This window comes from Onychostruthus taczanowskii, unplaced genomic scaffold (genome assembly GCF_017590055.1).
Source record: "Onychostruthus taczanowskii isolate IOZ18803 unplaced genomic scaffold, ASM1759005v1 scaffold55, whole genome shotgun sequence".
NCBI lineage: Eukaryota > Metazoa > Chordata > Aves > Passeriformes > Passeridae > Onychostruthus > Onychostruthus taczanowskii.
Window position 1 is genome coordinate 707,680 of NW_024503124.1, and position 21,811 is coordinate 729,490.

The 21,811-nt window shown below is 48.8% G+C and overlaps 1 protein-coding gene across 1 annotated transcript in view; it reads left to right on the top strand.

The window, feature by feature from the left end:
• Nucleotides 1-13,192: 13,192 nt before the first annotated feature.
• PAK5 (p21 (RAC1) activated kinase 5) overlaps nt 13,193-21,811 on the top strand; it is a 37,404-nt gene continuing 28,785 nt past the window's right edge. The window contains exon 1 of the mRNA XM_041417278.1: nt 13,193-13,407. Within this exon, the coding sequence (XP_041273212.1) occupies nt 13,204-13,407 (204 nt within the window). The 5' untranslated portion in view covers nt 13,193-13,203. The remainder of the gene's footprint in view (nt 13,408-21,811) is intronic.

A 21,811-nucleotide genomic window follows, 5' to 3' on the forward strand; every position in this document is an offset into this window, starting at 1 on the left:
TCCAGGTGCTCAGGGGTGAGACTTGCCCTAACCAGGCTGACAGTGACACTTAGGACAGAGCTCTCAGCATTCTGGATTTCCTTTGAGTTTTGAAACTCCTTTTCAGTAAGTCAAACCCTGTGAAAGAAGTGTCACACCACCCTAGTAAATATGCATGGGGTTTTTTCATTTCCCTGTACATACCCAGCTGCATACTTGGTATTCTAGAAAATGAATGTGTATCCTGAATGAGCTGGTGTTTTAAAATGGTACCGTGGGTAGTTACAGGCATGGTGGCTCCAGTGCAGGTCAGCTTTTCCAGCCCGAGCCCCTGCTAGGGAGGGAGAAGGAGCTCACATGGACCTTGTGCTGATTTATTATGTGCTGACATGGACCTTGTGCTGATTTATTCACATCACATCTCTTACGTGGGCGAGCTGAGCCTTCAGCTTTTGGCATCCTGAGCCTTGCTTACTTGCAAGGACATGCCACAGGTAAGAAACACGGGGGGACAAGATGATGGCATTTCCATTTAAAACACTCAGCCTGAGTGATACGAGGAGAAGGAATGGTTATAATAAACAGCTGATTGCTGTCAGAGTACTGAAAGGGAGTTTTATTGGAAAAGGCATTGTACAGCCCGCTGTGCTTTGCATAATCATTTTAAAAGCAGTTCAGGACATCTCCTTGCCTTTATCCTGAAGAAGGTAGGAATAATTTAGAAAGGCAGGGTTGTCAGTCTGGCTGAGCTCGAGGCTGGGCACAGCTGCTTGGGGTGGGTGCACAGGGTGCAGCTGCAGGGAGTGCAGAGACTGAGCTGCAGGGGCAGGGCTCAGAAAGGTGCTCTGGTCATCCACCTGTGGTGTCTCAAACTCTGGAGTCTCATGGCTGTCCTAAAGCCACCTGTCTGAAACCTTTCTGTTGCCTCGTGAAGCAAACAGTCCGCCACCTCAGGTGCCCACCTAGAGCACACACAATTTTCAGGTCGGCTGAAACAGAAAATTCCGGAGTATTTATTGAGTCTTGTGTCCAAAACTTGAGAAAATGGACATTTTGGGGGGCTAACTATATCTCTAATAGCTTTTGAGTTTTATGTGTTTCTCTATTTAAGTACAAGAGGGAAACAGAATTAAATGAGAGATTTTTAGGATGGCATATTTCATTAGAACAGAAACTATCTTTTTTTTTTCTGCTAAGAAAATATTTCCTTTAGGATCCGAGCTCCTTCTGCACATTTAATTTCCCTCTCAGCCAGCGACTCTGCAGGCCCTTTTTTCCCCAAAGTGCTGCCTCTGGCCCCACCACTTGACATACCCACACATGTTCCCTTAATGCATTTTTTTGCAGTCACTTTCCTGGCTCATCTTTTGATTTCCCCGTTGTATCAGCAGCTTTGTGGGAGTCATTCCGTAATGAAGTGGGGAATGAATGAATTAATGAATCTCCCTACCTCTGGAAACAGCAGTGACTGCAACCAGAGTCAGCATGCAGAGATGTCCTTGTCTGGTAATTATTATCTTCTAATTGATGGTGTATTTTTGATGGTGGGCCCTTAAGAAGGACCTGCAATCTCAGATGTAAATATGCTAAATTTAAATATAGACATATGTATTTAATATGAACAGAGGGGTTAGAGTCTGGTGGGTCACTGGCACCATTTCACCAAGCAGGCTGGGAGCCCTGGGGCTCTGTGAGCCATTGATTGCTGAGAGATGATGGCCAAGTCCTTCACCTGTGCATGGCCTCAGCACCCCCCTCGGTGGTGAATAAGATGTGTGAGGCAGTTCTTGGAGAGGATGCTGCCTGCTCTCTCAGATCCTTGTCAGGATGGTGTTTTCCCAGCGAGAGCCTGGAGCGCTGCTGTGGAATCAGTCGGTGCAGGCTGGGGAGGGATGGTGCCATGTTCTTCCACAGAAGTGTTTCTTCTGGGAGACAAGTGGCTTTTTAACATAATTGTCTACAAGTCTGGGAGCTGAATCAGCTCATCCACACAGTCACATGGCAGCTTCTCTCATGGTGTTTCCAGAGCAAGATTCCTGGGAGTCATCTTAGCTGCTCACTTACCTGGTAAAATATTTTCCTTGTTGGTTTTCTTCTGAGAGCCTGGAAGTGTCCTTTTGGACTATTTCAGATGAAACCTCTCATCCTGGAGAGGGCCTGGAGAGGATGGATGGGCCCAGAAAAATGCAGTGATTCACGTGTGTGCATCCTTCCTCGGAAGGAAGGGATGGGAGCCACCTCCTGTAGCAGCACCATCTCTTGGAAGGTGGCAGTGGTGGCCACCTGAGATGCAGTAACCTCTCCAGTTGCTCAAAACCTTCCTGCAGTCAAAAACCATTTCTATTGTTGGTATTTAAAAGGTGGGAGACAATAGAAACCTCGCAGTAGCATTCATCTTGCTGGATTTGCACTGAGACAAAAACATGTGGGTTCTTTCATTCAGTTTACTGCAGTTTTTGTTTGCTTCTCTGTGTCTGGTCTGAAAACTTTCCTATCAGCTTCAGAGAGAAGGCATGAAGAGAAGGGCAGACCCATCCTTTCCAAACTGCTGTCTGGAGGTGGCAGCACACAAAGTCTGCATGGCTTGGTTGCTTGGCTCTGAAAAAACCAGAGGAATTGAGGTTTGGAATTCCTCAGATGCAGTTATTGATCGCTGGGGGTTATCCAGAGGGGAGGACTGAGCTTTATAAACATTCCATGTCCTGTGCAAAGAGCTTATGGTAAACTCTCTGAAGAAGGCAATAAACAGTAAGCTCTGGAAACCCTTCAAGGGATCAGTTCTCATTTTTAATGTGGAAACAGAGTATGGCCTGACAGCAACTCAATAGGTAATAGGATAAGAATTGACTTTCAGACCAGCTTTCCAGCACAATGTAGAGTGGAACAAAAAAAAAAAAAAAAGAAAAAAGACAAGAAAAATATGTAAGGAATAAAAATTTAAGGTAGACTCTACACATTTGTGATTTATTGTAGACTGTGGAAATATTTTCCCTTCAGTTACAGCAATGCAGAGTAAAACCAGATAGAAGGGTAGGGAGCCTGCAGTGATAACAGCAGGCATGATTTCCATCTGGCAGGCACTCGCTGTGGATACATTTATCTCTAGATCTGTTTGTTTGCATTTTAAAGGTATTTTTACATACCAGATAAAACTGATTTTGCACCATTTCTTGGCCAACAGAGGTCAGATCCTGTGTTTCATCCTGAAGATATTCTTATGAGAGGCTTGCCATTAGTAATGAATGAACAATGAGGCATCTGTTACTGTTGATCATTCACTGGAAAGCAACCTTTTTTTACAAATGTTGTGGTAATTCAGCAGTTCCTCAGAGCCAGCACAGCCTGTACTGTTTTAGAAGTAAAATTAGAAATGCAGTGAATGTTTTTGTAGGAAAATGAAGTGTGTTGAATGCACACATACCAGTGAGGAGTTGTGGCAGGAGGTCAAATCCAGAGCCCCAGTGTCATTACCTTGCTCCAGTGGTATGTGGTGCTGTCACAGGCATTGTCCCCCTCCTGTCCCATTTGCACTTGTCACTGTGACACCTCTGGGGGCTGTAAAATCATCTCTGCTGGGGCAGGCACCCCCCTGGAACCCCTCCTCGATGCAGTTTTGGTCTGTTCATGGATGCATCCAGCTCTGCCTCCAACCAGCTCAAGATCAGCTGCTTTATAAACCTAGAAAACATTTTGCCTCTTTTTTTTTTTTTTTTTTTTTTTCCAAGCAAACGCTGTCTCCTAAAAATGATGAGAGTACATCCCAGTAATTGCAGGCACTCGCAGAAATTGTGCAGTTGTGTGAGAGGTGTTTGCTGGGAGCTGTGGAAGAGCCCTGGCAGCTGTGGTCACTGCTGAGGTCACGCTGAAGACGCTGCACCTCGAGCTCTGAAAGGCATTGCTGGGGAAGGCTCTGGAAAACTGGGAGAGCTGCCATGGCTGGGGGACATTGCTGCTGCTGCCCGGGAGGAGCTTGGGGTGAGGCAGGGCTGGTCTCTTCTGCAAGGACGTGAGGACGTGGCCTTCAGTTGTAGGCAGGGAGGTTCAGGTCAGACACCTGGAGAACGATTTCACTGAAGGACTGGTCAGGCTGGGGTGGGTTGCCCTGGGAGGTGGTGGGGTCACCATCTCCGGGGGTGTTGGTTGGACTAGATGGGTTTGAAGGTCTCTGCCAGCTTTGATTCTGTCATTCTGTGTGTTTGTAATGCCAGCTTTGCAGCTACCATCAGGTGCTGGGGGGAAACTCCGTTTCAGAAAGGTAAAACTAAAGCTTTACGTGCAAACCAGGACGTTTTAGTGTCTGTCCCCTTTGCTCTGCTGCAAGCCAGTGCCAGTCCATCTCTTTTGCCAGCAGACCCCACTGTGAATGTGGCCCAAAAAGCAAAGAAGGTATAACTTGGTGCCCAGTTGATAAGATCAATATTCCAGATGTTTTTCAAGCACTTTGCTGTCTTTTGATCCAGAAGTTCATATCCTTGCAGTTCTTATCCTACAGTTACCCCAGCCTATAGGAATGTCCATATTTACTAATACTGGTATTAGTTTCACTGTCCTTGTTCTGGTACTTCCTGCAGGTTTGTCTGAGCCCTCTGCTCACTTTGGTTTCCCTACTGATATATAATCTCTTTCATTCTTGACAGTATTTCCTTCACTGAGTATTTTTTTTCTAAGTGAACATAGAAATAGAGTACCTGCATCCTTTAATATAGAACTGTCTTAAAATAGTGATAATACAACTCAGAAAAAATAATTTACAGCTGAATTCCAGCAGTAACTTGAGACTCGGGGTGTCTTGTTTAATGGGTGCCTTATTTAATCCCCTCTCCCTGTGGATGTCCAGCATTTCCTACAAAGTTAATACCATTAATTATCTCAAGCTGAGCACCCAGAGGACTATTTGCTTCTGCAAATCTGGAATATTTTCACTTGCTAGGGATAGAAATCATGTGAGTTACCTCCAGGGGTTTGGGGGGCTGGGGGGGGGTTTCCTCTTTAATCTGCCCAGAGCTGTTGCAGACTAATTCCCTGCACAAACCTCTGTCTCCACGTTGCTATTTATGTGTGCATGTGTATGAGGTAATAGAGAGTGACTGAGTACAATATATGCATTTAAGCTACTCAGCTGAAAATTACTGAGCATTAAAATCCCCTGGGAATCACAAGACTTCTAAATTAGGAGAGCACATGTCAGTCAGTGTGTGGAAATGTGTCTCCTACAAGAGTAGCTTTCAATAAGAAGAATGAGTATTGTTCCCTGGAGTACATCAATCCCAGTTTGGCCACTCTGTACCAGCTTTTACTATTTCTCTGGAAGCATACACGGGCTTTTGTTATTATTTTTTCCTGTCTTTTGTTCCGTTGTGCATTTCTATTAGATATGTCTCATGGGCCAGCTATCAAGAGACACACTGCTGTGCTGTGCCAAATGAAGGCGTTTTCAACCATAAACAAGGTATTGAAAAGAGCCGTGGACAATGACAAGTCCTGGACTCTTTGTAATTGTTTAAATGTATTTTATTGTACTGAGCAGTGACATGGAAACTCTGAGAAACTGGCTGGTTTGACCTGGGGTTGAAATGAGCAGAATGCTGCAGGGTGGGTGAGGGCCTTTGGCAAAGAGGCATTTTTGTTGGGCTGGTCCTTCAGTACATCTCTTCCTGTGACTGAGGCATGCATTTTAATAGTGGTTAAACGACTTAGAAGTCTGTCCTGTCTCAAAAAATACCAGACACCTTGAAAATCCTTGATAAAAAGTGGAATCCTGTTGATCATCAAGCTTTTAATTCTGAAACTCACAGGGGCATGCACTGAAAATGATACTTCCATACTTGTGTTGAACTGAATGAATGGTCTGGAAAAACAATGTGGTCACATCTATCAGTACATTATTTGTGTGCAGAAGAGCTCAGCAGAATGGCAAAAGACTCCAGATGTGAGCTGACTTGGTTTGTTCAGAGTTTGTAGGTCCTTGTTGTTGCTGCCAGAGGGGCAGTGCTTAAAATCATCATTAGCAGAGTGTGTGGGAACATTTTCCAAGGTGTTATTTTATTGTTCCCAAATCAAAATGCTCAGATCGTAATGAGGAGCAGAGGGATGAGCAGGGATCAAGGGAAATGGGGTCCCTCATTAGACAGGTGAACCAAACTAGCATTCACCTGCATGGTGTCCATTCCTGTGGCAAAACAAAAATACCATGTATCTAAGGCAGTAATGAGCTCTGCCTCCAGCAGTAACTTAATAAATAAATACAGGACATGACCACAGGACTCACCTGCCTCTGGTTTGAGGTGCTCCCTGCTTCTTGGCTTTCTCCAGTTTGTTTCCATCCTATCCATCCAGAATGACACTCTGGGAGATAGGAAAGTATTTAGGAATATTGTATGTGGAAAGTCAAACAGGATTTCTTATTTTGTCAGTAGTGAGTCAGACCTGACCTGAAACAATGTGGTTTTTAAGAGTTTTTCCATGAACTTTATTGTCTTCTCATTCAGTTCACTCTGCTTTTCCAGGTGTAGCTTCTGGTTTTATCTCCTGAAAAATAGGGTAGTGCTCTCTGTATTTTCAGTTAAAAATAGAGATAAATTCTTTAAAATTAGAGATTAATTCTTTACAACTTAAACCTGCAGTCAGGAGCATGCTTCTTTTTTTTTTTTTTTTTGCAAAAGAAGCTTGTGCTCTGATTGCAGCCAGCAGCAGAGGGTCCCTACCAAGAAGCTCAGAACCATCCTTAAACAGAAAGGGAACCCAAAACTATTGTTCCTTACTAAAGAAAATAACCACAAACAATTTTTCTCATTTTTAGCAGGTTTATTAAATATAGTACATATATTAAAGGTGTGATAGGTGTATAGGTGCACAGTGTTGGTGTCCTTCCAGCTGCCTCAGGAGCAGCAGCTCTCAGCAGTGTGAGCCAAGGAGAAGCAGCATCCCTTGCACCCTCTCCCTGAGCAGCTCCGAGATGGGAGCTGCCACATCCATCCCTGCCACTGCTTCCTGCTGCAGGTTGAGTTGCAGCCCAGCTCACATCTGTCTGCAGCGCTGGCTCTGCAGGCTGCCTTGACACCTTAGTTTAATTCGTGCCTCTCAATTCATGCTCTCATTCAGGATCAAGTATGGGGAAGGGTTGCAATTAATCAGAGCAGGAACAGAGCCGCCAGAGCTAATGATTTGTTACTGCTTTGGGCTGCTCTGGAGGGGAATCACTGGGGTCCCTGGGCTACAGAAAACTATTATCAGCAAGTAAAAAGTGTCAAAAGAAAGCGACTGCACCCATCTCCCGATTTTGCAATCTGTGTCTCTGTCAAGGTTTCTTAAAAATGAAGCATTTTATTAATGCTCCTGCGTGTAACCAGGTTTTTCAGCTGTGTGGCTGACTTGGGAGAAAATGTGCCTTTTCACAGGACCATTTCACAGCCCTTGCTGCTGCCCCCCCTTTGGGCTCACAGAGGACACTCAGCATGCATGAAGGCAATTTTTATATGTTAATAACATGCCCATCCACAAGGGAAAAGGGCTCTGCTGCTGCTTTCTCAGCTGAGGAGCCACAGGGAATCCCTGCAGAAAATACAGGCTCACGGGCGTAGTGCAGTGTGCACTCCCTAATTGAAAGGGAACTAATTGCTGGTTGTTCATAAGCAAACACGTTGCTGGGCTGGGGCAGACAGAGCCCCTCCTGAGGGAATATTTTCAGCCCGTGCTGGAGCAGCAGCGAGGTGTGTGTAGGAAATCCCTGCAGGTGGCTCAGGGGTCATGCACGGTTTCCTGGGGTTAGTGGGACACTTATCTGGCTGCTGAAATACCACAGTAAGAAATAGAGCTTACATAGCTTTAGTGCAGTCATTAAAGGTTCCATTTTAAAGTAAAAATTCTCATCTCACTTTATTATTCTAGGTACTGACTTTGTGTTTTTATGTGTGGCAGAATTTCACAGACCTTTGCTCAGGGTTGTCTGGGGACATACAGGATGGCAAGGGCTGTTGTCACTGCTTAAGGGATGCACCTGCAACACCGGTAGTTTTCAAGATTACAAGACACGAAAGGTCCTTCCAACTTTTGTAGTCTTTTTTAAAAGAGCAGCTGTTTGGAGGGGGAGCAAAAATTGGCTCTGACTTTTTTATTGGGAACAGAAAACAGGGCAGAGTTAAACAGTGTTCTCTCTTATTTTGGAGGCTGACTGAATTACTCTTAGGAAATGATAAAAGATACAAAATACCATTAACCTTAGAGTGAAGTAATCCTTTTTTTCATTTTATTCCTACTGCCTTGGATCTAACTTGCTGTAAATGTGAACATTTGCTCTTTGAGGGCAGTACCACAAATCTGGACTTGCAGCTTTTCAGTTCATCAGTCTCGGAGTGCCCTCTGGTCTCACACACAGGAGAGGGACAGCTCCTGGAAACCCCAGGATGGGGCCAAACTCTTGAGAGTGGGCAAACCTGTGACCTCAGTGTGAGCTGGCAGGGCTTTAACCTTTTGTGGGAAAGCTCTTGCTGGAAATCCTGTCCTGAGCACAGCCCACCATGGGAGAGTCCGAGTGGGCACCCAGGACAGTACTGCCACCCTCTTGCTCCAGGGTGGGACTGGAGGATGCTTCTGACTGGAAAAACCCTTCATCTGGGACTGGGAGGCAGCACAATGAGAGTGCAGTAGCTGACAGAGTGGATTTATTTATAATTTGCTGTCCACATCACACACCTTGCATGGGCATCATCTCAGGAGATTTCCTCTGTGGGGATCTAATGTGTGGGTGAAATGTGGACCAGCCTGGGAGCCCGTGGCACTGTGATGTCAGTGAATTATTTCTGGAGTGCAGTGAAAGAGACAAGTCTGGCACGGACCTTGTGCTGATCAGCATGTAATTTGATTTGCTAGGCACCACAGTAAACAGCATCAAGGGCAAAAGCAGCGATGGCTCTGGTAGCCCCCTCTGAGCGTTAGCTGGTGCCTGCAGCAGCCACGTGGAGCTGTGTTACAGCTCCTCAGCAGGCACCAGCAGAGCTGGCACTGCCCCTTTCCTGGGCAGAGACAAAGAGTGAGACACATGCTGCAGCTGTAGGAGGGTTTGGGTAGCAATCTCCAGAGCACAGCTCACACATCTCTCCTGCTGTCCCTGTTCTTCCCCATTCTCCAGTGGCACATCTGGGAGCAGTCCTGCTGTGGGTTACTCAAGAGAGGTACTGAGTGCCTCATCAGGTGCTGCAATAGTCTGATTTCCCCCCCAGTACTGCATTTTCCTCTGTTTAGTGTCACATCCATATTTTTGGTTCAGAAACTCTTACCTGTTACTCTTGTACCACGGCTGGGCTGTGGTTGAGGAGCCCTTGGCATGGCAGCCTGGAGCTGAACAGGCTCAACTCCTGCCTCCCCCATGTCAGAGCAGACCTGCTTAGGTGTGCTGTGCTGCTTCCCAGTTCATTGTTTGCTGGCACTAAAGGGCTGTCTCCTCCAGGCCTCACATTTACCAGCACAAAACTGATGTGCTGCGTCATTTCAGCATAAGGGCCAGTACAGAATCTGTAGGAATGCCCCCGTGAAGCACTGCAGGGGTGAGTCCTGTTTTCCCCCCAAAGCCAAGCCCACTGCCATCAGCAGTAGCCCCCCAGCCCCCTTGTGTCAGGTGTCACCCTGTGCCAGGTGCCCCTGGAGCCAGCCAGACCTTCCCTTGGCAGGGCAGTGCAGGGACAGGACAGACATCCTGCTTGTGCTCATCCCACCAAAATAGCAACACCTTACAAGTGCGATGGCTCTCATTTCCTCTCCCTCTGTGGGGGTGAGCAGGAGGAGCTGCACTGAGAGGTGGCATTTGCTGAGAGCCCTGGCACACTCAGGGCCACGTTGGAAGCTGTCAGGAAGGATTAAGTGAAGGGTGAGTGCTCTGGCTGGGCATGGCTCAGGGGCAGCTCTGCAGAGCTGTCCTGCAGCCTCCCTCCTCCCTGTGCCTCTCACAAAGCCTGCCCTGTTGTCGGGGGGATGTTTTCCCAAGTAATCCCGTTGGGAAATTAGGGGTTCTTAATAACTATGAGAGGATTGCTGTTTTGTGTGAACGGGTGGGTGCCTGAATGAATTTCTGACATTTTGTGCTCTTGACACAAATTTCGGAAGTTTTCTGCTACACACACATTATGCAGCGTCCTGGAAAGCTCTGTCATTCCTCTTCAAAGCACTTGGGTTATTCCTGAAATGGCTTTAGATGTCTTGGAGAACATGGAGTCACTTACCAGGGGTGTTTTCTGCTTCCACACCTGATTAAATAAGTCCTTTATTTTTTATATCATATCAATAGAGCTGTGGGAAAAATTGAATCATCTCTCCCTTTTTGAGGTGTGAGGACCAAGCACGTCAGGGGGGATGAATCAGGACACTTACAAGCCCAGAGCCTGAGGTTTCACAGACTTGGCTGCCCCAAACCCTCATCCTCAGGCAGCTGAGGAAAAGAGCACCATTTCCATTCTTTGGGAGCAATGAGGGGAAATGAAGCTTCCGTGTGACTGCTGTGTGTGTTACAGTTCTTTGGAGGGACTGTGCTGAGGGGAGGTTGGCTTGGCTTTGCAGTGAAATGGAGGTGACTTGCTGGCTGCTATCTTGTTGAGTGGAAGTGCTGTTCATTTTAAAAAGCAGTGTGCACGGTGCCAGCTGATGGGCTTTCAGTTACCTGGTGTTGTTTGGAGCTCGGGAGGACTTCAAGCATCCAGCAGCTGCCTTGGGAGGCAAGTCCTGTGGGAAACCCTGGCATTGATCAGAGGAAAAAATACATGTCCAGAGCTGATGGATTAAAATGTTACTCCAATAGTCTCATGGATTGCTGTCCCTGAGGCAACTGAAATCGATGCAGTGCCATTGATCTGCAGCTGGCTGCCGCTGGTGGAGCCACTGCCCGACCTGGGGCTGCTGCTGTTGGAGCCTGGAAATGGATAATCTCTGGGCACAGAGCAGCCTCCGTGCCTTTGGAAGCGTGTCTGAGAGTGCCACAAGGTACCCACAGGCACCAAAGAGAAATAAAACAATGATGATGCTGGGAAAGGAAAAAAGGCACATATCAAAGTCATTCTGTTACAATACAGTCACTTTGATATGTGTCTTTTTGGAGGTTTTGGGAGAGGAAGGTGCGGAAGATAACCCAAGTGAACAGAGCTGGAGAGAGGCTGTCAAAAGAGCAGGAGATTTTGGGAAGTTCAGAGTAGGGTAGAAAGCCAGAGAGAGGTGTGGGGAAGATGAGACCTGTGAAGAGAGGCCAAGTCTGCTCTTTCTAAAAGAAATAAGCACAAAGGAGACAATCACCTACAAATACACAAGGAGGACTTACAAAGCAGCCAGCAATCAATTCTCAAATAATGGACTTGATCTTCAGATAAACTAGTGAAAGGCAGTGAGGGTGGAATAAATACCTGGTTTAGCACTGCATCTTTTCTTAGCTGCAGCAGCAGCACAACCATATTTTCTTGTCTGAACTGCTCCTCTCCAGCTCCTGAATGAAGTCAGGGAAGCACCTTTCCAGCTGTGGTAGAAGAGCAGCTGCCAGCCTCCTCACCCTGCTGCTGTTTCAGACAGCTGCTGCCAAAGTGCTCAGCCAGCCCTGTTTGAAATGGCCCAGAGAGCAGGACTATTGTGAGGCAGCAGAAAGCAGGCAGAGAGCTTTCCCAGGCAGGACAGTATGTCACTGAAAAGCAACAGGGCCTCTGTCTGTTTCCCTGGGACCAGGAATTTATCCCTGCCTTGCACAGCAGATTTCTGCAGTCCTCCAGAAACTTCTGAACTTGCTTCATTAGAACTGTTAGGCTGCACTTCATTTTTAGGTGGGACCCACCAACCCAAGGGTTAATGCAGGTGGAGAGTGTATTGGCTATTTCCTGTGCCAGTAGAATGAGCAAGTACCTTTATCCCTGTCCCTTTGCAGCTCCTGCCTCCTTCCACCTTGCCAGTGGAACTCCTTTTGCCCCAGCTAATCTGTTCCCTTGTGTGCCCTGAAACCCTCCTGCTGCCTTCTCCATGTTCCTCAGGAAGGCCTAAACAGGAGCAAAGCAAATCAACTCAGTCTTGTCAGGAAATAACCATTAATCTTGACTAAAACATTCACTTTCTGTAGGGCAGGAGCTGTGACAATTAGCTGTAGCAGGCCAGCCCAGGTGGATCCAGTGAAGGAGAAGCTGGGAAGGTCACATTTCCTCCAGCAGCCTCCAGCTCCTTGCTTGTGTAGGATTGGAAGGGCTCCTGTCTCTTCTGCACACCACCTGCACAGGAGCCAGAAGGGCTGATGCTCCTTCCTGGACCTTCAAAGGAGTAGGGCTGTGATTGATAATGCCACCCAAGCCTGCTGGCCAGGAGCCAGGGACCTCTGCCCCTCCAGGTGAGAGCCCAGGCGCTTTGGGCATGCGGCTCTCACAGCAAATCATTTCTCTCCTCAAGAAGTCAGGCCATGATATTTGTAATGGCTGATACCTGATGCTTTTTTAAAGCAGGACTCTTCACAAATGCAGAGGAAGGCCCTTGGACCAGGCTGGAATTAGATCTGAGCTCTCTGTTTGCATGGCTGAAATGGCACAGGAATAATTTCCCTTGGAGTGCTGCTGTGTGAGACCCAGACCTGACCACAGCAGCGCCAGGCTCCCACCTGGATGGGTTGTCTGTGCTCCAGGACCTGGGGTACAGATTTAGGGTGCAAAGCTGTGCCTGCACTTGCTCCCCCTTGTACCAGGGCACAGCTCACCTCGTACCCAAGGGCTGTCCTTGGGGCAAAGCCATCCACTGCTGCTGGCCTTGCTCTCAGCTTGGAGCTTCCATGGCGTGCAGCTCGCAGCATGAGCAGAGAGAGGAGTACAAAGCAGGACCTGGGGCTTTCTTTCCTGGGAATTTCTTTGTTTCACGAGGAATTATGAACAGGTTAATTTCTTAAAATCTTCTCCCAGAAAGGAGGTCAGCTAAGCGCTTGCCTCGCATAGATCTCAGTGTGTGAACGGGGTGCAGCTCGCAGCACGAGCAGAGACCTGCGGCTTTCTTTCCTGGGAATTTCTTTGTTTCATGAGGAATTATGAACAGGTTAATTTCTTAAAATCTTCTCCCAGAAAGGAGGTCAGCTAAGCGCTTGCCTCGCATAGATCTCAGTGTGTGAAGTTCATGGAGTAGCTGGCTAATGACATGTGCTAAGATTCCCTGTGAAGTAGGGACAATGGCTGAGGGATACAACAGAGTGTAAACACGTGGCTCCTTTTCTTTTCTGCAGATCTTTCCACCATGTTCGGGAAAAAGAAGAAAAGGCTGGAAATTTCCGGGCCCTCCAACTTCGAGCACCGGGTCCACACTGGCTTCGACCACCGGGAGCAGAAGTTCACGGGGCTGCCCCAGCAGTGGCACAGCCTGCTGGCAGACACGGCCAACCGGCCCAAGCCCATGGTGGATCCCTCATGCATCACTCCCATCCAGCTGGCTCCTATGAAGGTACCCACCCTGCTGGCTGCCCTGCACCCTCAGCCTGCCTGCCGGGCCCCCGCGTCACCTTCACGAGGCCGTGCCCGCAGCTCGTGTGTGCGAGGCAGGCGCGCGGGGAGGGAGCTGCGAATGCAAACATTCATCAGCAGAGCTGGGAGGGAAAAGGAGTTGTGTGTATAAAACTGGTGGGAGCGTCTCTGAAGAGCCTGAGTCACGGGGATGGCAGGCCGAGCCGTCGCGCTCCCGGGCTGCAGAAGAAAAAGCCACAAGGCCCAGGGGAGGCCCAAAACGCTGCTCATCTGCAGCATAAAGCTCCGTGGTAATTAATTTAAGAGCAGTGCTTTAGGCAAAGGCAGTCTGGAGCAAGGGAGAGAGGGAAAAGTACACCAAAGGAAAGAAATTAAATTGCTCGTTCAGCGGGGCGAGGAGCTCAGGGAGGGATGTGATTGCACCCGCTGCTGGGGTAGGACATGGAGGGGATGGAGCTGAGCTCCTCAGGATGGGACAGTGAGGGACACAGCCCGGCTCGTGGCTTGGGGGCTCAGGCTGCACACCTGGGAAGAGAACTTGGCTTACAGGCTAGAGCAGAATTGGCAGGGAGCCGTCAGGATGCCAGGCTCAGGATTCTGACTAATTGCCCCTGATTGTGCAGTTTCTCTGGGACTGCACATCCTGACAGGCAGGCGAGTCACACCTGTGGGATGGTGATCCGAGACGCTGCCAGCCGTGCACCTTTCCCTGCCATGCAGCTGCAGAATAAGTGTAGGATTTCATTTTCATGTGGATTTTTCTGCAGCGAGGGAAAATCAGATAATCCTGAGAGCATGGACCCTGTAGTTATATTTGCTAAGTGCTCTTTGCTAAATTTACATTTACTGCCTCCTCCGGAAGGGCACTCATCACTTGCTGATCAGGGCTGCTGGCTGCTGCTGCAGGACAGTGGGGATAAAATCAACGTCTTCTTTTTTCTGTAATAAAATATCTTCCTGATAATGGTGGCCCAGAATAATGAGGAAAAAGGTAGGTAATCCTCTTCCTGCTGCTGGAGGAGAGCAACTTTGTTCCACAGCCCTTTTTAACACCAGAAATATCTCTGTATGTTTTGACATGAATACACGAAGATGTTTTAAAATGGGGGGAAAAAAGGAGTTTATTATCTTGCAGAAATACTCTCCTATAGTTCTGGAGCTATAAATCCCTAAGCTTAAAAAGTATTAAATGGCATTACTTCTCTCAGCATTATAAAGATCATATGAGTCTGGGCCTTGGCCTGCAAATGGGTGTGTGCAGAGCTGGGTTCATGTCCCACCGAAACAACACACGGTGAAGGACCAGCCCCAGATGGGAGATTGCCACGTTTTGAAGTAGAGAAAATCACTGTTGGTTCTTTCCAAGAAACTGTAAATTCTTGCTTTTCTGCCTGTGTATCAGGGCTCTACAGATGACTGAAATGGGCCTCCATAACAGTGCTGTAAAGTTTTAATAGCAGCTAAGAGGCATTGACTGTCAACTGAGAATTGGCTTTTAACTCTGTTGCAAGATACCAGTTTAATGTATATTTGTTAAGAATTAGCATGCTTTGTTTTGATACAGCTTAGCTTACAGAGAGAAGCTGAGTTGCAGTCACTTGAAAATTAAGAATATTTAATGTTGCTAAACTAGTTCAGCATAAACATTTAGTTTAGACAATTTTTTAATGTGTGCACTTGCACCAGTACCTTTAGTGTTTAAAGGGTATTTTAACTGAGGATTTCCTAACTTCACAGAACTGTAGGTTTAAAATGCACTTGCAGTTCATAAAGATAGGAACCACAGGTCTGAGGTCTCAGTATTGTTTAGAACTTTTCTCAGCTCCACCAGCAGCTGATGGTTCAGTTAGTGCAGTGATGTGTAGCAGAGGAAGATCCCAGCTGTGCCCTGGGCCAGTCCTGGGTCAGGCTGAGGCTTTTGGCCAGGGTTACTTTGTGCTGTGCTCTCAGCTCATACAGCAGCTCTGTCACTGCTCCTACGTGCTCCTAAATTTCTCTGCCAAGCCATTCCTTCAGTAATGGCTGTGGTGTGAGGCAGAAGTGTTCCTCCCAATTGGTGCTCCTTCATGACTGAGGAGTAGCACAGATCAGAGCCAGACTTTGACAGCCCATTTCTGGTTTTGAGACAGAACTGGTGTTTGCTTGCTTTGGGCTTCACCCAGAGCTGAGGCAGAGCAAGGGAAAGGCTTTTTTTGCAGCTTTCTCACTTGTGGTGTTTGCTTGTTTCCCAGCCTGCAGAGCAGGTCTGTTGGTGTGTAGTGTCTCCTTTTGGGTAAAACCAAAAAATGATAAATATTCTCACTTCTCCATCTCTGCTCAAAGGCAGCAGCAGCAGCAGCAGGGATGATAGGCAGGCAGTGCCCTGGGCTCTCAGATATCCTGGGGGATGTCACCCCTGCCTCTGCGCTCCCAGACATCCTGGGGGATGGCACCCCTGCCTCTGTGCTCCCAGACATCCTGGGGGATGGCACCCCTGCCTCTGTGCTCCCAGACATCCTGGGGGATGGCACCCCTGCCTCTGTGCTCCCAGACATCCTGGGGGATGGCACCCCTGCCTCTGTGCTCCCAGACATCCTGGGGGATGGCACCCCTGCCTCTGTGCTCCCAGACATCCTGGGGGATGGCACCCCTGCCTCTGTGCTCCCAGACATCCTGGGGGATGGCACCCCTGCCTCTGTGCTCCCAGACATCCTGGGGGATGGCACCCCTGCCTCTGTGCTCCCAGACATCCTGGGGGATGGCACCCCTGCCTCTGTGCTCCCAGACATCCTGGGGGATGGCACCCCTGCCTCTGTGCTCCCAGACATCCTGGGGGATGGCACCCCTGCCTCTGTGCTCCCAGACATCCTGGGGGATGGCACCCCTGCCTCTGTGCTCCCAGACATCCTGGGGGATGGCACCCCTGCCTCTGTGCTCCCAGACATCCTGGGGGATGGCACCCCTGCCTCTGTGCTCCCAGACATCCTGGGGGATGGCACCCCTGCCTCTGTGCTCCCAGACATCCTGGGGGATGGCACCCCTGCCTCTGTGCTCCCAGACATCCTGGGGGATGGCACCCCTGCCTCTGTGCTCCCAGACATCCTGGGGGATGGCACCCCTGCCTCTGTGCTCCCAGACATCCTGGGGGATGGCACCCCTGCCTCTGTGCTCCCAGACATCCTGGGGGATGTCACCCCTGCCTCTGTGCTGCCCGGGATGAAAGGCTCCTGGAGCTTTGGCACACATGTGGTGGCTGGTTGTTGTGGAAATGTCAGCCTTTGAATCCCAACCTGAGCTGACTGTACAGAGTCATTCACTTCAGAAACAACCAGAGACAATAATGGGATTCCCCTCCTCAGTGTGGCTGACCCAGATACCAGCAGAGGATTGTATATTTCAGGTGCAAGCACAAGTATAACACAGCAGAAAACTTCATGAAAAATAGAACAGCAGTGATCTTGATAGACTGGAGGGGTAGAGACAAGGAGGGGGTGAAGAAATGCTGATTTTCCACTGAAAACATCCCTGCTTGAAAAACGTGAACAGCCTGTGTCTGCCTGTACTTAAAATGGGCTTCATAAAGGCTGACATCCTGTTGCCAGGCCTCTTGGTGCTCTTGCTTCAGTACTCTGTAGTTATTCCATGTGCATGTGGAGCTCATGGTTTGCTGTTGGTTCTCAGCACACAATATGCCTGGCTTATCTTTGCCTTTATGCTACGCAGAAGCTCCAGTCTGTTACCACCCTTTGGTTTTTGGAAACTTCAGAGTCAATAACTAAGCAAATGCATCTTTACTCCATTCAAAATACCAGGAAAACAGACATCAGAACCTTTATTCTGGGGATGTTTGCCAAGAGAGCTCATCGTTGGCTTTGTAAAGATGCTCCATGAACATTCTTCAATGCCTGCTGCTGTCAGTGGAGCAGGGAGGCACTGAAGACTTGTTAAAATCCCTTCCCGTGTTTCCTAGTGCAGGGAACAGCTGAGCATTCTCACTTCTGTCAAGTTACTGGAGGGAAAAATGCCATTTGTTCCTGAAGAGATGCTATACTGGGGTTATTCTTGAGTTCTCTGTGCTGCTTCACGTGTCAAGCCTCCATTGCTATGTTTTTGTTGGTGCCCTGGGTAGTTCCATCCATCCACACCTCCAGCAAGATCAAGGCTCCCAACCTGAGAGTGACAGTGCTGAGTTTGTCCTGGAGAAAGGAGGGAGGCAGCTGTCAGTGTTTGGGTGGCTAAATATGTAGGGACTTCAAAAAAAAAACTGAATCCTGCCTGCTGGGACCTCCTCATGCCCTTCTCCCTTCCTCTGCAGTAAATCCAGCCCTGCTCAGGTGGAGAAATTTCCCTTTTCCTGTATTTTCTGCCCCATTTCCTTCCCTTGAAACACAGGGGTGAGGGTGTGGGGGCTCTCACTGCCCCGTGGTGTGTGCCGTGCTCTGAGATGAGCGCTGGCCCCGAGGGCTGGCACCGAGGGGTCACAGAGCGAGCCCCTCAGCCTGACATCCATGCTGTAGTGTCAGGAGAGAGGCAGGAGCCTCCTCAGTGCCTGGGGCTGGGCTGCCTGCAGGGCAGGGGAGCCCTGGCCCTTCCATGCCTTCCCCAAGTGCACGTGGCTGTGCCATGAGCCCATGGCAGTCCACCTACCTGTGTCCTGCCACACGTGGGTTCTGCAGAGCAGAGAATTTCTGTGGGGACAGAGCACTGGGTTGCCAGCGTCTCTCCCAGTCTTTCATCCTCATATCTCAGAGGTCTGATCTATATGGTTTGTCTTAAAATTTTAGATTTTCTCACTTTTGTCTCAATCTTTGATCCCAGTCCTGGTGAGTCAGCTTTAACTTTTAAAACTTTTCAAAGTTTCTACTGGTGCATTTCAGCCTCTCTCCTACAAAGAGAAAGAAAATCAGAAAATGAGTAATTGGTCGTGGTCCTTTCAGTAGCTCTGACATTAAAATCAAAGCTTTTGTTTACTCTGCATGAAGACAGAAGGAAAAAAGGCAAGTATTTCTCTTCCCCATCCTGTTTGGCCTCTTCAGATTTTCCCAACAATGACATTCAAGCCTCATTTAAGGTGACATTTTTTTCCTACATTTACATGTCCTTGCTTAAATGGAGGCTAGTGTGGCCAGTGATGCTGAGTGGTCAAAGACCTCAGAGAGGAGATGAGTGAGGGTCCTTGTCTGGGCTTGAGCAGTCAGAAATACCCGGATTTCATTAGAAAACCCCCATGCCTCTCCTGCCCATGTGGAATTACAGGGGAATGCCTGACCAGGAGAAGGGGGATTTGGAGGTACAGAGCTGTTCAGGGGCACGCGAGCAGATGGGCAGAGCAGCGTTGTCCTGACCTCTCTTCATCGGCCTCCCACATCTCTATTTCTCGCTGACAGCTGCTGCCAGGACAGCACCTGAGGGGCTGCTGACATCTCGTGGGCCTTCCTGGTAAGCAGACCCTGAAAAGTGCCCCTGGGTTGTTAATTGCAGGTTCTGTTCAGCGCTGGTGAGGCTGGGCAGGGTGAGGCTGTGTGCAGGCAGGGCAGAGCCAGCAGCGCAGCGCAGCGCAGCCCAGCACGGCCCAGCACGGCCCAGCCCAGCCCGGCCCAGCCCAGCCCAGCACAGCACAGCACAGCCCAGCCCAGCGCAGCGCAGCACAGCCCAGCACGGCCCAGCACGGCACAGCACACACAGCCCAGCCCAGCCCAGCCCGGCCCAGCACAGCACAGCACACACAGCCCAGCACAGCACACACAGCACAGCCCAGCCCAGCGCAGCGCAGCACAGCACGTCCTGGCTAAAAGGAGATGTTCTGCCACCGAGCGTGGCTGAGCAGCAGGACAGCAGCCAGGGGATGTGGATCTCAGCCTGTGGAAAGGAGAGGGCGGAATTTGGTGGCCAAAGCCCTTTAGCCTGGTCAGATTTCGATGTTAGCCCTGCTCTGGAGGCAGGAATCCCTTCCAGCCACAGCTGTTCTCTGGTTATCTTCATCTGCAAGTGATTGTTGTCAGATTTGCAACTGGCCTGTAAGACAGCCCCAGTTCCAATTTATTTTGATCACTGAACAGGAATGCATTTGCTGCTGTGTGCTCCTGGAAGAAAATGCTGCCACACATTTAAGTGGAAGCTTTTCTTCCAAAGGGATCATGCTTCACCCCTGAGTGCCATTTGTTTTACTGTGTCTGTGACAGTGCTACTTCAGGGATCCCCCCACAGATATAATACAAATGTGCCATCTAGTGTCCGTGTCTGACTTGGTGTGGGAAGAGCCAAGCTGACAATTTTGTGTAATCTTGCAGGAATTTAATCACTGTACAAAAAGAAATGAATCAGTGCAAGAAGTACACAGCTCAGAAGTTTTTTGGAATTTTATTACTAGCTTACTATGTTCTCATATGTTCTACATTGTACAGAGGAAACTTCTGGGTTTATTTCTGATTGTCTGATTTCAGAAAATTAAATGTTTTATGTAAGTCCTTTAGAATAACACTTTTGCTGCCCGTGAAGTTGATCTCAGCATCAGCATCAGTGTTTGAAAGTCATCTGGAAAATGCTCTCAGTGACAGGCTTTAAACTGGTCAGCCCTGAACTGGTCAGGTGGCTGGACTGGGTGATTGTTGTAGCTCCCTTCCTGCTGAACCAGCCTATCCCATCCCATTCCATTCCATTCCATTCCATTCCATTCCATTCCATTCCATAGGGAGCACCTCTCCCAGGGATGCTTTAACTGATACATTCTCAGTTCTTCTTTACAGTTTTGAGTTTCTGGCTTTCTGAACAGCAGAATTCCTGATCAGCAGCTCTTTCATTTTCACACAGTTGTCTTCCATGCTGTTGAAACATTTAATCCAGACTGATTTTGACACTGTTCTTCTAGAGCCTCATTTGGAGAATCAAAACAAGCATCATTATCATTCCACACTGACTCAAAACACAGGATTTTCCTCCATTTTTCAGTTCAACTGATGTGCCAGAAAGTGAATTATTCACACACCTTTTTTGGCCAAGATATTGGTCCTTCATGACAGCTCCCATGTTCAGCCAGGTACATTTGTCTGCAGCTGGACTGTGGACACCAGCACCAGGGCTTACAGGCACTGGTCCTTCATGACAGCCCCCCATGTTCAGCCAGGTGCATTTGTCTGCAGCTGGACTGTGGACACCAGCACCAGGGCTTACAGGCAGGACCTGGCCATCCTAGAGAAACACTGAGGCTGCCAGTAAAAAACCTCTCCTGGAACACACAGTAAATACTGTAAGTGGCACAAAAAAAAGTTTTTCACATTCCATCTTATTACTGTCCTTCAAATGTGCTGAAGCCAAGCAGGAGCGATGGCTGCAGGAATGTGGCTGTCAGAGGTGGTCACCTGAGCTGACAGGGGGTGCAGGACCCCACTTGGCTCCCCTTGGGACTGTGGAGACAAGGTCAGCCCTGCCCTGAAGCCTTTAGTCCGTCATTCTGCCCCTCTGCCTCGCAGGGGTGGCAGTGGTGCCTGCTGCTCGTGTCCCTCACTGGAGAGGTCCCTGACACCCCAAAGAGCCTGTGCTGCCATCCTCTCCTCCTGCAGGCAGGCTCACACCTCCCCCTGCCCAGTCCCTCCCCGAGGGAGGGTTGGGGTTTGCTGTCTGCCCTAAGAAGTTCTTCAGCAGTCCTTTATCATCTTAGCAAGCTTTGCCCATACAACAGCTGGCATCGATTTGAGTTGCTCCACTTACTGACAGAGGAGTTGTCTCCAACATTAGTACAAGAATGTTCTTAAATGCACCAGCACTGAGGTTTTGTGTGATATTGTGTTGGAGGAATCTTGCAAGGTAAGCTTTAGTCCTGTTACTGGGTGGGTGAGCAGAACTTTGCAGTACACTAAAGACTGAAAGTAACCTGGAGCTCACAGTCCGAGCTGCTGAAGCAGACCAGCCTTTAGAGCTCAAAACCCACGTTACCCTATAGGGCTACGCATTAAAGGGCCAGACTCTCATGCCAGCATTTCAGAAATTGAATCTGGTCTCCTCTAGGGGTACCAGACTGGGAATACTCTCCAGGTAGCACTTTATAGCCTGAAAGCACATTAAAGGGCCAGACTCTCATGGAGAGAAATTGAATCTGGTCTCCTCTGGGAGTACCAGACTGGGAATACTCTCCAGGTAGCACTTTATAGCCTGAAACAAGCCAGGAATTAGATCCTGACCGAGGACACTCATAATCAGGTTCTTTTTTTAACGTGGAAGTTGGTCCCTGAAGACAAACCATAGGACACTGTTCCAGTAACTCCTCTGGCTGGTTTACAGTGCCACAGTGCCAGCTTGCTGCCTGGAGGTGGAGGGGTCCATCACTGCTCCATGTGGCTGCTGTTTGTAGCTCCTTCTCGTGTTTGAGCCCAGCTTTTTACTCCAGAGCCTCCTGTGTAGTGGCCATA